Here is a 16,082-nt window from a genome sequence, read left to right on the forward strand (position 1 = left end):
GCGCCTCACCAAATAACTATGCTAATCACAGCTGATGACGAAGGCTCGATACAGTACAGTGGAGTTGTCTCGGTAGTAAAAAGAAAAATTTACGTTTAAATGCTCTCCCTTCCAACCTCCATTACTCCACAATCTTCCAGACTGCAGCCTCCCGTCTCTTTTATTTTCTCCCTTATTTCATCACGTCTCCGTTTTCTCATTCACAGCCCATTGACTTTTATCTGGCTATAGCTGAGAGTAGGCTTATCATCATAACGGTGTCCCTTCTGGTTCAGAGATGGCCTGGTAATATGGGAAGGCCGTGAAACACTTGAGCAAAGACGGGGATTAGGGGGAAACTTATTTTAGCCTCGGAGGCCTTTCAGCCGCGGCACGGGTCGGCTCGCAACTAGGACTAAACGGTGTCACGTTGTCGCGCATTAAGTCCGGTGAATAATCCCAGACCCAGATATGTGTGTCAAAGGGATGAAAAGAAGAGAACTAGGCCTCTGTGGCAGAGTCTTGGAAGACGACAAATGGAGTGGGAAACTAATGAAGAGATAGATGTGTGTGTGTGTGTGTGTTGGATACTCTGGGGCTTATTCGTTTAGCATTCAGCTGCAATACACATACAGGAAACAGAGCCATGAATGTAATGCCAATGGGTAGTAGTGACTGAGGCTGCCAGTGGAAAAGTGTTTTCCTGTCCTCACTGGGGCTTTAGCTACAGATTACTGCCCTATTGAGGGAAATGATTTTGCTTAGAGACTAGTCACGAGAACTGGGTCATATTCATCAGGGCACGCCTTACCAAAACTAAAATGAGTATTTCTTATTCAGGTAATTGCTCCCTGTTTCGGTCCGTTTTCTTCTATTTGGTGCGTAATGAATAGGACCATGGATACGAGTGAAATAACATGATGGGAGGGATGAACTGGATCAATAAATGATGCTGTCTTCATTGGTTGACCCGCATTGTTATATACTGCAATTCGGAAAAGGTCAACACAATCCTGTCAACCTGAACGTTATTTTAAACCACACCCTAACTGCTGCACTTAACATACAGATGGAATATCATATTCGTCCCACGGTCTCCCAAACGGCCTGCTTTGGTTTTCACAAGCCGTGCCCTCACTGTTTTTGTCTTACGCTCACAGTTTGCGAGGCCTGTACTGTCTCCCAGTCGTCTCATAGTCGTGAGCCATCCTCAAAAGCCCTTATGAGGAAATACCAAGGGGCTGGGATGTCTCTCAAACCCTGTCTGTCTGCCTGCATTCCTATAGCCGCCCTGTCTACCACCCCTACTCTCAGCTGTCAGTAGTAATCCAGTCTCCATGCCCCCCCCCCCCCCCCCAGCCCCAGGCAGCTATAGGACCGCCAACGTACCTAATATAGAAGGGAGAGCCTTCTTCAATCTGATACTCTGCACAGTTTTAATAGATGCCAAAACCTGGTTCAAATAGCCTACCATTTGTTTTATTGGGGCGTTGGATTGAGACTGCGGGCAGGGTTTGCAATTTTTAACTTTTGGGACTAAGTACCGGTGGTTCCCTTGCGCCAGGTGAGCTCAATCAAGCTCAGCTTAAGTATTTGATGGATTAGTTGTATTATTTGAACCCAGTCTGTCTTGTAGAGTCTGCCCCATCATACAAACACCATATGTCTATGGCATGAAGATTGACAAGGCTCTACGGGGCTATAAGCTGGGCTAATGGGGTGATAGGCTGAGTGGGAGGGAAGGAGGTTAGGGGGTTCTCTGGGTCTTATTTAAGGAATCTTGGAGGAATGTGAAGACTGTGCCCCCACCGTTGAAGCTATTTGGAATGTGTAGTTCATTAGTTTCCGCCCTCACTGTTTTGAGGAGGAACACCCTGGGTAAGGAATTTGAAAAAGGAGTTCAGTTGACCTTGAGGGCTGTGAAGAACTGATGTAACACCCTGCAAAACTGTCGAAGGGATTTGACATCGACAGCTTTTAGATACTCCTGTCTCATGACTGGGCCTGTCCGTTGTCCCTCAGCCAATCAGAGCTTCCTCAGCAGTAATTGTGACATGATCACAATGGGTTGTTTTTGTTGACTTCACAGGTTGTCACGACAGCGTAGTGGTGTCATTGGCAATTTTGCAGTAAAATTTGCTAAATTGAACCCCATCCTTTTCCTCTAATGTGAACTTCTTTTGGAAAAATAGAACTTAGAACTTTTTGTCCTCTTTTTTTTTGTCCTCAAACCTCGTGGGACTTTTCTCTATTTCAAGGAAGGCACCTGCTCATATTCCTTACTTTGTCATGCCCCAGTTAATAAAGTTAATTAAATGTCTGATTCTGAGGAGGAAGGGCTTAGTACCACAGTGCTCTATCCATTACCCTGGCTACAATAGGACTGACAATTGTAGCCAAATTGAATTGAAAAAAAAAAAAGTCAAAGCCCAGACACACACAATCTAAAAGAGTTAGCTTTGTGGTGGTGCACTGAATCCAACCGTTGCCACGCTGAACCATCCTCATCATTTCCACTGTATGCATTGGTTCTTTGGCTCTGTCTGGCCCCATCTCTTAGCCTCGGCCATGTCCTCTTCCTCATCTGCTCTAATTCCCCATCCCGGTTCTCTCCCTCCACCACAGGCCCCTGTGGCGGCATGGCTGGGGTGGTGCTAGCACTAGCGTAGCGTCACACAGGCTAACACAGAGGGACAGGGACAGTTCTGCCTGCCTTCCCAGACTCCCGTCTCAGTAAAGGGTGATTGTAGGACACTGCTGTATCTAAGCAGATATATAGGCAGTGTTATGTTTCACTATCACAAGAAAAGCCTGGTTGATGGTAGCTGAAATGTGGTGCTCAACAAGGATGTGGATTTAGTCTTCAGCTTCAGTTTCCCTCCGATAAGAGCCTTCCCACTTTTACACCCACTGACAGCCACAACAATCCATTCAAAACAAACCACAGACAAAACAAAGTCTACACGGCTGTTTCTCATCTACAATATGCTCTTGACTCTGCATCTTCCTCCCTGAGTGGGCCTCTGACTGCCAGTAGTAGTATGGTGAGTCTTCATCCCTGCGTTCTGCGCTTGTTTGTGGTGCCCTGCCCTTACCCATGCCCCCCCACACACACACACACACACACACTCGCTCTCTCCACACCACACAGCATCCCAGAGAGACGCCACACATTCCTCATGCCCTGTCACATTGTGTGAACAGCGGGAGATGGAAAGGACAGCTCCATCTCTTCTACCTACTCAGGGGAAGGCTGATGCACTGACATACAGAGACAAGTGGCTGAATGGGCTTTCAGAGTGACCTAAAGAAATACACCGCAGATACCGTAGAACAACATTGGTAATAACTAGAAGAAGGATGTGCCTTGAAGCATCACTCCCTCTGATTGTCCCACGGACCTTGTAAGTAGTATGGAGATTAGCCTAATTATAAGTGCACTTCACCGTTTTCAACATCGTATTCATTATCTCCAGCCCCACACCAGTGTCGACATGTGAAAACGGCCATTTTCTACATTCTGTTGTCAAAAAGATAAGAAGGAACTGTCTGTTGCTTTACAGATGGCTAGATATCACGCTAAACATATTTGGTCACTGGGCAAACAACATACATGTCTAGCTACATTTTGCTGACTTGTCTAGACCAGACAGAATTATGGTGACACACGTTGGTAAACACACTGGACTGTTAGCGCTGGTCTGGACAAAGAGGTGAATCGATCAGGCTGATTGTCATTAAAATGCCATCAACTCTGCTATGGTCAATACGTGTGTGACAGCTGTAGCCTGGTTGGCCAGAGGGCGTTGGCCAGCCTGCAAAGTCAGTACAACTTGGCAACACTAAACTGCAAAATGGCACCCTATTCCCTTTATAGTGCACTACTTTCCACAGGGCTCTGGTCAAAAGTAGTGCACTATAAAGGGAATTAGGGTGCCATTTCACACAAACTCTACCAGCTTCCATTGCTCTGTATATTTCTAGCCCCCTGAGAGCCTATACTGTAGCTATGTAGGTCTCTTTCTGGTTTGTAATATATTACTTTATGAAGGTCTCTTTCTGGTTTGTAATATATTACTTTATGTTGGGCTCTTTCTGGTTTGTAATATATTACTTTATGAAGGTCTCTTTCTGGTTTGTAATATATTACTTTATGTTGGGCTCTTTCTGGTTTGTAATATATGACTTTATGTAGGTCTCTTTCTGGTTTGTAATATATGACTTTATGTAGGTCCCTTTCAAACTAATCTGGGCCGACTGTTCCGCAACTTAGATCAGACCCTTCCTTATTTTACGATATTTTACGACAAAGCTCATAAAAAAGCTTTGCATTTTAAGCTTGTTGTTAGTGTCTGCCTATTAAGTTTATTCGCAGTCGGTGAATCATTTGTCATCTACAACTGATACATCAGCATAAACAGTTACCCTTTGTCTTCAGTAAGAACAGGCTATGTCTACATGTTTCTATTGAAATGCTAGGTCATTCTACAAAGACCAGACTGACAGATGGAGATATCAGAGGCAGTCTTCCTCTTGCATCAAAGAGGTGGAGAGAAGAGGAGAGAAGAGGTAACTCACAGAAGGCGAGGGAAGGGGAGGGTGAGCGAGGGCGTGAGGAGAGGGTGAGAAAGAAGGGAGGTGTTGGTGCAATGCAGTGCTCACCATGCCACAGGGCCCCCATGTCACAGCTATTAATAAGGAGTGCTATTCCATACATCAGCTATTCAGGAGGGATCCTGGCAACCAGAGCCCCCGCGCCAACCAATCGGGTTATTTATAGATTTGGGGGTCAGGAGATTTTTTTTTTGAGACTGGCATTGTAGGGGCGGGACTTCACATACTAGGAGTAGGAGACAGTGTGTATGTGCGCGTGTGGTGGGGGTGTGAGGAGATTTGTGTGTGTGTGTGTGTGTGTGTGTGTGTGTGTGTGTGTGTGTGTGTGTGTGTGTGTGTGTGTGTGTGTGTGTGTGTGTGTGTGTGTGTGTGTAGAGCAGGAAGTATGTCCGGAATTTTCCAAACCTCTTCTGGACTTCAATTAGATGTAAACACACCACCACCTAAGTATTGTAGCATATAAACACAACTCCTTATGTAAGATAGTGAGCGAAGGACGGTGTAGAGAAAGAGTTGAATTGTAACGACTGTGGCATAATTGGGGAGGAGCTGGAGATTTATTACAGACGGATGCCATTCAGCAGAGGGAGTCAGATGCATTTGTTCTGTATGTCGAGAGGGATGAGGAGGGAGAGCGAGAGAGGGAGAGAGAGAGAGAGAGATTGAGATTTATGTTGACTGCTGCTGTCTCCATGGCAACCCTCGAGCATCATGGGGCGGAACATTGTATTTCCCCCCCCCTTCTCGTTGTTGTCACTTGCAGGAGACCTGTCACATTGACAAGGCGCTGAGGCGCTTACGTTAGGAAAAAAACACAGCTTTTCACTGCTTCTACAACAATGTAGAGATTTGAATGGCAGTGGTGCAAGTTGCCAGGCTAAGTTAGCTCCCGATGGATTAATACAGTTCTAACTTCTGAGTTTGCCAGCGTAAAGTGCCTATACGAGAAAAACCTTACAGTTATAGATCTGACTGTCCAGTGGGTACTTGAGAATAAAGAGCCCCGTGTTACACACAGACATGGACGACACATAATAGGAGAGTGGTGAGCAGAAATCCCCCTTAAAAAATGTTGAGCTAAAGGAGCACTTTACAGATGTAGGATCTTAATTTGAACCCGTTTTCTACAGCAGGAAAATAATCCTGCAGCAACAGGAGAAGTGAATTATGACGTGGATTGTAAAATCAGTGGACATTTTATTGTAGGGGTCGGTGCATTTTCTTGGTAAGGGAAAATCAAGTTTTGACATTTCCAATTTGAAATTACAAACTTCAGAATCCATTTTAAGAGTTCTCCTGCACCAGGCTGATCAGATTAAGATCCTACAGCTGTGCATAATACTGTCACACAATACCCCCAACCGCCCTTTAAAATAATGTAACTCCCGGGTTCATTTTCAATAGCTTTACATAGCCAATCTCTGCAGATGGAAATAACGGTTAGAAATACCGTGCAATAACGTCTGGAAATATCATACCACAGCACATGATTATATATCTGTTAATGCAATAGTAGATGGATGACACAGGGGTCATGCAAACAGAGTGATGACAGTAAGACAGCCAATACACAGAAACCTAGTGAATGATGGATGAGGATGATATGAAAAGCTGGGAGCTGGGAACTTGAGAAGGGAGAATGTGAACCGTGGCTGATGAGCTTCCAGTTCATGGTTGGATGAATTGACAAGAATGGTCTTTTTAATAATTCATCGACTTAACCCTAGCTATGGATGTTGAAATGCATCACGGTACTTTCTAGGAGATCAGTGACAAGTGCGATGACATGGATTTTGAGCACGAAATGGATCTGGTTTGAGAAACATCATCCGAGCTTGTACTGAATTGGGTAAAATACTGTAGAAAAACTCATTTGTTTTTACAGTAATGACTAAATGCACAAGGTGGTTTCTGTAATCCCCACGGTTTGAAATGATGGTCATCAGCCGTGGTTGCAAGTGCAGAAGTGCAATATGAAACCCAAATAGATTAGTTACAGTGGATCTGGCCATTCCATTGTCCACTGCACCATTGAATCACACACCCACTTGTTATAATGGGATGTTTTTGAAGAACTTCCTCCTCCATAGAGCAGCCTGGGTCTTTACTGAGTCCGAGGAACAATAGCCCAGGAGGGAGTCTCTGTCTGGGGGAGAGAGTGGCCATCTGTTCCCTGGTGCCTGCATAGCTATTAGCTACTGCTAGTCTGCTACTGTTGAGTGCTAGTCAGTCAGCACAGGGGGGGGGGGGGGGGGCAGGAGGGGGTGTGGCTTTTTACTGTCCCAGGGAAACCAGGGGGCTTTGTGGAGGATTACACAACTTTTTCGTCTGGCGAGGAATTTTTCAACACTTCACACTCTCCTCTACTCCCTCCTGTTTTTCTAGAGAGGTGAGGTCAGAGGCTTTGTTTTCTTTTCACTAGAAACCCTAACGGTCACACTTAAGTGATTACGGCTGTGTGTGTGTGTGTGTGTGTGTGTGTGTGTGTGTGTGTGTGTGTGTGTGTGTGTGTGTGTGTGTGTGTGTGTGTGTGTGTGTGTGTGTGTGTGTGTGTGTGTGTGTGTGTGTGTGTGTGTGTGTGTGTGTGTGTGTGTGTGTGTGTGTGTGTGAGTGTCAGTGAGTGATGGAATGAACCGTGTGCTTACCTCTCCCCTAGCAAGCTCCTCCTGATAGTTCTAGACTTAGACAGACCAGGGCAAATGGAACGGGTGTGTTACAAGTAGTAGCATTTTGAGAAACCACCAAGTCAGCTAAGTGATGTGTGCTTGACTGTCTTTTGACCCCTGTCCAAAGGACCAATCACTGCCTCTGTTGCTTCAGCCTTCCACTGTGGAACGAACTCTCCTGTTCGTGTACATATTTGGACACTGTATGAGTCATTGACGGCCTACCGTTATGTTGGCCTCCGCTGCTCAGGGATACAGCATCCAACTACTGTACGTTATGAGATACTTAGGTTTCACTTACAGTATTTTTCACAGTAGCACTCTTACTGCTTATCAGTTTGTTGACGCTGTAACACCAAGCGTTTGAAACTGGAATCGGCTGTAAATGATCATATCAGTGATTGGGCTTTAAATTCATTTTGATATTCCAGTTGAACGCGAAAGCACTTCTATGCATGCTCTGGCTGTTTGTGATTTAGCTTGTGAACCCGTTCGACGATTTCGACAACCTTCCATCATTTGTACAGGGGAATTACAAATCGTCATAACATATTATGAGACGAGATACCTCTTCAACAGACTCTGCCTGACAGCTTGTGTTGTTGGTCTGGTTTCAGGTGGCACCAGAGACATCGGTTCAGCCCTCACCAGGATGTGTATGAGGCACCGGAGCATCGAGGCCAAGCTCAGGCAGTTCTCCATGTGAGCCCCCATCTCCTCCTCTTCATTCAGCCCTTTTTCTCTCTCTCTTTTCCATCCTTCTGTCTGAACGGGCCCCATTTAGCTCGTATTGTGGAGAGGGTGAAATAGGCAGAGATGAAATTGCATACAGTGTCTACACACCACACACCTAGAGGAATGCCCCCCCCCCCCCCCAAAGTAGCCTTGTAGCAATTTTTCGCTGCTACAGATCGTTCTCATTCTCTGCTCTGTTTGATTTGAGTTGTAAATCCCCACCCAAGGGTTTTCATCGACTGCCTGATTAACCCTCTGCAAGACCAGATGGAGGAGTGGAAGAGAGTGGCCAACACGCTGGACAAGGACCACGCCAAAGGTAGGGGCTACACACACACACACACACACACACACACACACACACACACACACACACACACACACACACACACACACACACACACACACACACACACACACACACACACACACACACACACACACACACACACACACACACACACACACACACACAGTGTACTACCTCCTACCACTACAACACACACTTTCTCAAACCTCTCCATTTACAGTCTATACTCCTTCACCCCATTATTGCCTGCAGTGCTACAGTATAACGGTTAGCTAGATATCTCCCTTTATAATCCATGTAGGTCAGAACACACCGTTTCCCCCAAGCAATAAAATCACAAAGATGCTAGTCATTTATCACTAGAAATAGCCTCTGTGTTTAAAGGCATTGCTTTGCTTAGTTAACACTAAAATAGTGCTTTTATGTGCTTCAGCTAACCACCTCGAACCCAATCCCCATCTCCACTCAATAATCCCCAACCTAGGAGTTCAGTTCTCCCCCTTAGAGAAACAGGGTGCTCCCTCGTTGCAGGGTTTGATTCCAGCCACTGCTTATCATAACGAAGTTACAGTAGGATGAAAAGGGCGTCGCTCAGAACAAAGATCAATCAGATGTTATTCCTTTTTAAGAGTCGCCCACGTTCTTGGGTGTGCTGCCGTACTTCAAAGCACTGACAATGGCAACGTGCGACACGTTGTGTCCACTGTGTTTCCCTTCCTTCCGCAGAGTACAAGAAAGCCCGTCAGGAGATCAAAAAGAAATCCTCCGACACTCTCAAGCTGCAGAAGAAGGCTAAGAAAGGTAGGGTGACTCTGAGGATGCCTGGTGTCGGGTTTGGACTGCGACTGTAGAACTTACGACTTTGACTTTTGAAGCTAAATCCGATTTTGGGGGGTGGCGGAAGGGAACTAAAGTGTTGATACTGAATTCTACCAAGACACATCTCATACTGTCCCAGGTGACTTGCCAAAGGGTCAGGATAGTAATGGGATGAGAGGCAGCTGAGCCACATCATTTTGGGAAGTTAGGCGTCTGGATTTAGGAGGGACTATATTGTGCAAATAACAGGATAGGATAGAATAGTACTCAAGTCACTAATCCTCGCTGCATCTTGGCAAATCCTTTGGATTTTATTACAGACCTTATATCTTTACGATTTTGGGCCAAAGTCTAATGTACTGGGCAAGATTATAAGGATCTGTGACAATTCTGCAACCTGTAGCCATTGAAGAACCGGTCCCCTTCTCCTGGGTCTAAACTGACTGAGATTTCTCCTCTCTGCTCCAACAACTGCCATGTTGCATCCGATCACGCCCGTGTTCTTTCCAGCTGACGTGTTCGGTAAGTCGCTGCCCCCTCTAGCTCCCTTTGTGTCACGGTTCTCTGTTGACCTCCGTTGACCTTTCCCACCTGTGTGTGGTCTCGTCCCTGTCCCCCCACCCCATGTACCCTGTCACATTGTCTACTGGTCTGTTTCATATTGTGCGGTCACATTCCTCACTCAAGGGTTGAAAATCTCCTGAATGCCCAAAATAGTTCATCTCCCTGCTTCTCTTACTCTTCCGGTCTCCCCTGAGGTCCCCTCCCCCGCCCACTACCCTCACTGTGTCATGAGTTTGGTCTGCTTCCAAATATACCTCACTGACTCCCTTGGGCTTTTGGCTGTGGCTTAATTTTGTATCATCAGGGGAGATCGGGACTGCGGCAAAGTCAGTAAATAATTGTGGAGTTCATTATTTGTCTGGCTCCAACAGGTAAATGCCAAAATAAAGGAAACCCCAACATAAAGTGTCTTAATAGGGTGTTGGGCCACCACAAGCTGCCCGAACAGCTTCAATGTGCCTTGGCATAGATTCTACAAATGTCTGGAACTCTATGGATGCGACACCATTCTTACACAATAAATTTTATCATTAGTTATTTTGTAGATGGTGGTGGAAAAACTGTCTCAGGCGCTGCTCCAGAATCTCCTGTAAGTGTTTGTTTTTGTACACACACACACACACACACACACACACACACACACACACACACACACACACACACACACACACACACACACACACACACACACACACACACACACACACACACACACACACACACACACACACACACACACACACACACACACACTTCTCCTTTGAGACCCCTCCTTAAAAGTCACTGAGATCTCTTCTAGCCATGGTAGCCTAACATTTTGGCAACTGGGCATTTTTATACATTTTATACAACTCAGCAACCACACCTGTGTGGAAGCACCTGCTTTCGATATACGTTGTATCCCTCATTTACGCAAGTGTTTGCTTTATTTTGGCAGTTACATGTAGATCTCCTCTGAAACCCAGTCACAGCCAACAATCAGGGCCTCTTCTTTGACAGCTATGACATTATATAGATTTGTGAGAAGCTTGTCAAGAAAATCGGTTGTTGTTTAGAGTTATGTTTTGACCTGACTCCTGCACTGTCTCACCCTGACCGTATTCTGCCTGTTATGAAACCAAGTACAGCTTAGTTTGTATCTTGTATTGTGATATACGTGTTTACATCATTTGTAGGCGTATATCATTCTTGTTTGTAGAGGTTTGGAATGTTGTAATATTCAATGTGAGAGAATGATTCAACATTTTGAATGATACCCCTTTGCATACATTCACCAAACACAAATAATTTGCAATTACAACGGAAAAACTAGACATTTGCCTTTTGAACCAGTCTGTTTGTCTGTTTCAGTAGCATAAAAGGCCTATTGTGATTATAAACAAGGCCATATTATCCTGACCGTCAAAAGAGTTTGATTTCCAGCTTCAATCTCACATGTAAGACAAAACAAACAGGACCGATAACTGATCCCTGAGGAACCTCAGATGTGGTCAGAGCTCGCTGGTTCAATAGTCTCCCTAGCCTGTTATATAGCACAGGGAAACTCCCCCAGTGCATTTCTATGAGTGAAATAGAGAGCAGCAACATGCCCGAATGTGATCCTTCAGCACACAGTAAATACTGTGGGAAACCAAACGTTGCATTCTGTGTCCTGTGAAGGAATTCCTCTGCAGTGCTTTCCCTGGAAAATAAGAAGGGCCTCCATCTATCAAGCCTTAACCACATAACTAGTACTGGCTCTTCTAAGAAATGTAAAACTTTAATTGCATGTTTACGTCATTAAAGCCTACAGAGGAGATTATTGAACCTTTCTCTACAAGTTCAGACTAGAGTTTTATCATTTTAGCACACAATGTCTTGATACTTAATCTACTTAGATTGTGTTCTTAATGCCCTTTCAGTGTAAGAGCTGTTTGAAAAGGCCGACCTAAAATTTCAGCCTGTTTTGTGGGAGGGAGTTTTGGCCTGCCTGGTGTCATCACCAGGTGCTCAATTAGTTAATAGAGCAATAAGAAAGAGTTCACCTGCCACCTGCCAAATGCGGGTAGATTTTTTTCATTGGCGAGTAAGAATGTCTATTTCACCAGCCATGTTGGCGGGTGGTCACACAAAGAATTTGGGATATATATTTTTTTAAAGGCCACATGTAGAAGTTGGTCGAATTGACAAAAAATGGTTACTAAAGTGTGACTTTGCCCTCGTGTTTCTTGGCCAGTTACATTGTTTTGTTCACAGGCTAGGTTAGTTGCTGCAACTGTCTGATGCTAGGAAGGTGTCACAGTCAGATATTTTTTCATCACAGACATGCAAGTGCCCAAGTTGTCACGGTAAAGGCTTGATTGAGCATGGATCAGTCCTAAAAACCTTTAGTAATTTCTTATAATTAAAACTCTCATATGTAAATTGTTCTACTAGATTTATTTGTGTTCTTTTACATTTCTAGTTACTGACGTAGTCCTTGTAAAAAAAAACTGTCCGCATAGCCGTAGACCGTAGAGCCCTGAACAATAATAATAATAATAATGAATAAGCCATATCAATCAGCCTTTTGTGGCAGGGTTGGCACTCTGTTGATTCTTGATGTTTGGTTTTAGAGCTGTCTATCTGTTTTTACTATTGTATCTATACTGAACAAAAATATAGGTGTTGGTCCCATGTTTGATGACCTGAAATTAAAGATCCCATAAATGTTCCATATGCACAAAAGCTTATTTCTCTCAAATGTTACACACAAATTGGTTTATACAGACTATGAACACATTTTATCAATGGCAATTTGATTGCACAGAGATACCGTGACGACATCCTGAGGCCCTTTGTCGTGCCATTCATCCACCGCCATCAGATCATGTTTCAGCATGATAATGCATGGCCCCATGACGCAAGAATCTGTACACAATTCCTGTAAACTGAAAATGTCAAGGTTCTTCCATGGCCTGCATACTCACCAGACGTCACAAATTGAGCATGTTTGGGCTGCTCTGGATTGATGTTGTACAACAGCGTATTGCAGTTCCCGACAATATTCAGCAACATCGAACAGCCATTGAAGAGGTGTGGGACAACCTTCCATAGGCCACAATCAACAGCCTGATCAACTCTATGCGAAGGAGATGTGTCGCGCTGCATGAGGCAAATGGTGGTCACACCAGATACTGACTGGTTTTCTGATCCATTTAACTACCTTTTTTTAAAGGTATCTGTGACCAACAGATGCAGATCTGTATTCCCAGTCATGTGAAATCCATAGATTAGGGCCTAATGAATTGATTTAGATTGACTGATTTCCTTATATGAACTGTAACTCTGTACAATCTTTGAAATTGTTGCATGTTGCGTTTATATTTTAGTTCAGTGTAAATTATTTATTTGAACATACATTGGTTTAAAGTTTAGGCAATATACCCCATTACTTCTTACTAGTAATAAATACATTGCTTTTTTGAAAAACATAAATCATGCTCATTCGTTTATATGTATATTTTTTTGGTGTAATTATGGCAAAAAATCTGAATGGCTGGTAGATTTTTTAAAAATTGACCTGCCACGGACGGTAGCTGGTGGACAAAAGTTGATTTCCCACCCTGGTTCCAAACCTCTGTGCCACTAACAGCTAGTTTTCAGTTTTCCCCACCCAGACCACTCACAGACAGTCCTAGCAAAATTCTTGCTTGAGAAATTGATCTTTGCTAAGAATCAATTTTTGTTAGTTTTTGACCATTTTAATTGAAAACAATCACAGTAAGTTACTTAATTGTTAACCAGAAATAATTAGAGACAAAAATGGCTGCATTGGACCTTTAAATAAAAAAGTCACACTTTTTATATTAAAACACGGCTAGATTTTTGAATGTCAGTAAAACCAAAGACACTGATTTGATACGATTAAGTGGTTGAATTTGAGAGAGTAAAATGTCCAAATTAGAACAATGCTCCATTTTGTGAAGAGCGATTACATAAATACACTCCCATCTCCTAAGGCGATGGTTCTTCAGTGTGTTCCCGAATCCTAAGTCTGTCTAAAATTGTGAGGGTGTGACCCCGATGTAAACACCAACCGGTTCCACAACATGATTTGATTGGTGCTTGAGATGGCACTGTGAGGATTGTACTAATAGATATAAATTGTCTATGATCACACAGACCATTAGTGATCAAAAGATTAAGTGTGAAGTAGTGCACGGGATTGATGGTTATATCTATATAACCATATATCTAATGGTGATGACGATGACGACTGGAAACCACAACAATTCAATTAAAACATACCTTTAAGAGACATTGGTGTCTTTTTGTGCTGTTTTCACCTCACACGGCCACAGTCCCTTTGTCTGGTTTGAGACCGAACATCGATTATGTTGCTGTGTACTCAGAAAAACCTTGTCCCTCCTAAACCCTAAGTTAGGATAAAACTAACAAAAGATGGTTGTTGTGTATGTGTGTGTGTGTGTGTGTGTGTGTGCTGCAGGCCGGGGGGACATCCAGCCCCAGCTGGACAATGCCATGCAGGACATCAGTGATAAGTACCTGCTTCTGGAGGAGACAGAGAAGCAGGCGGTCAGGAAGGCCCTGGTGGAGGAGCGGAGCCGCTTCTGCACCTTAGTCTCCATGCTGAGGCCCGTCGTGGTCAGTCCATTTGGCAATTTTATTTTGGTGAAGGTGTACGTGACTCAAATGTTGCATTTGTTAGTAAATGTTTATTCTGGAAGTAGACACAACCTGCGGTATTCCATGCTGGTCAGTTTACTTTAGTTTTTGCTTCTGCTATGCACCTGTGAACGTGATTAATGTAATCTATTCTAAGTGTTTCTATTGCCAGTGTATCTTGCTCTCCAAAGAGATTTGGAAAATCCCAGTAGAGAGGGATGACCTGCTTCAATTCACAGTCTAAAAGTAGAAGTATTGAATTAATGGAGAACAAGATCTCATTTGAAATGGATACCACATTCATAAGCTAGCACAATCCCTTACACCAGGGCTCTCCAACCCTGTTCCTGGAGAGCTACCGTCCTGTAGGTTTTCACTCCAACCCTAATCTAGCACACCTGATTCTAATAATTAGCTGGTTGATAAACTGAACCAGGTTAGTTACAACTGGGGTTGGAGTGAAAACATACAGGAACAGAGTTGGACAGCTCTCCGGGAACCGGTTTGGACATCCCTGCCTTACACCAACCCGCCATTCTTGTTCATCAGGAAGAGGAGATGTCCATGTTGGGGGAGATCACTCACCTGCAGACCCTCACTGATGATCTGAAGGCTCTGACCATGGACCCCCACAAGCTGCCTCCCGCCAGCGAGCAGGTCAGTGATTTGGCCCGCACTCTCACACAGGGCTTAAATAGTCCTCTTTTTGCATGTTACACTCATGTCCTGGATAACGGTTAGTGTCTCTGTGTTACTGATTCACACGATCGGAGGTACAATGGTAAGGAAATCCATTTCCCTCTAGAAATAGGGCTTGTTGTTCTGATGTTCTTCCTCCAAGGTCATTCTGGACCTGAAGGGATCTGAGAGCAGCTGGTCCTACCAGACCCCTCCTTCCTCCCCCAGCACCACAGCATCCAGGAAGTCCAGCATGTGCAGGTTAGTGAGCATGCCCACAAATCACTACACCCAAACCTCTCCGTTGGTTGAGAACATAGTATGGACTGGGAGTGACGAATCAGCCTAGCATTCAGTCCTCCTACTCCATCTTGTGGATTGGAGGTGGTACTGTAGCTTTGACATTTTTGCCATAATCTGAATGTTTACAAATGTGAAGCCGCAGAACACCTCCATAACGAATGAGTTAACTGTCTCAATAATTTATGTGAAGTGCGAGGCGTTAGGGCCAAAGAAATCATCATATTTGTGTTCTAGGCGAGCTTGTTAGCAACCTCTGTTTGTGGCTGGCGCTGTAACTTGTTCAAACTGTAGCTGTTTGCAATGACCTAGTAACCTAGTCTTTTAAAAACCTTAACATGTAAATGTTGTTTTGAATCAATATTTATTTATCTATTTACTTAGTTTAACCAGGCATTTCAGTTGAGAACCAGTTACCAATATCCATAGTAACCAAAAGACGGTGTTCTCTCATTGTCTCTCGCAGTAGTCTGAACAGCGTCAACAGCAGCGACTCTCGCTCCAGCGGCTCTCACTGCCACTCCCCCACCTCCCACTATCGCTACCGGAGCTCCGCCCTCCCTCAGCAAGGCCCCGCCCGCCTTTCTAGTGTCTCTTCCCACGACTCCGGCTTCATCTCCCAGGATGCCTACCAGTCCAAGTCGCCCTCGCCCATGCCCCCTGACACCCACCCACAGGTACTACGGAGAAACGAGAACAGGAACTTGTGGTGTTACGACTACTTTATCAACACCCCTCAAACCCTAAACCGCTAAGAAGCAGCAACATAC

At 44.4% G+C, this 16,082-nt stretch overlaps 1 protein-coding gene across 6 annotated transcripts in view; it reads left to right on the forward strand.

Annotated features, from left to right (window-relative positions):
• The window catches only part of LOC124012329 (protein MTSS 1-like), a 46,805-nt gene that overhangs the window by 23,920 nt on the left and 6,803 nt on the right, over nucleotides 1–16,082 (forward strand). For 4 of the 6 annotated variants that reach the window (XM_046325822.1, XM_046325825.1, XM_046325824.1 and 1 more), the window contains exons 4-11: nucleotides 7,877–7,961; nucleotides 8,222–8,313; nucleotides 9,031–9,105; nucleotides 9,634–9,645; nucleotides 14,156–14,313; nucleotides 14,884–14,991; nucleotides 15,176–15,273; nucleotides 15,779–15,989. In XM_046325822.1, coding sequence (XP_046181778.1) covers nucleotides 7,877–7,961; nucleotides 8,222–8,313; nucleotides 9,031–9,105; nucleotides 9,634–9,645; nucleotides 14,156–14,313; nucleotides 14,884–14,991; nucleotides 15,176–15,273; nucleotides 15,779–15,989 — 839 coding nt within the window. The remainder of the gene's footprint in view (nucleotides 1–7,876; nucleotides 7,962–8,221; nucleotides 8,314–9,030; nucleotides 9,106–9,633; nucleotides 9,646–14,155; nucleotides 14,314–14,883; nucleotides 14,992–15,175; nucleotides 15,274–15,778; nucleotides 15,990–16,082) is intronic. The other 2 variants (XM_046325823.1, XM_046325827.1) reach the window with 1 other exon arrangement.

This window comes from Oncorhynchus gorbuscha, linkage group LG24 (assembly GCF_021184085.1).
Source record: "Oncorhynchus gorbuscha isolate QuinsamMale2020 ecotype Even-year linkage group LG24, OgorEven_v1.0, whole genome shotgun sequence".
Classification (NCBI taxonomy): domain Eukaryota; kingdom Metazoa; phylum Chordata; class Actinopteri; order Salmoniformes; family Salmonidae; genus Oncorhynchus; species Oncorhynchus gorbuscha.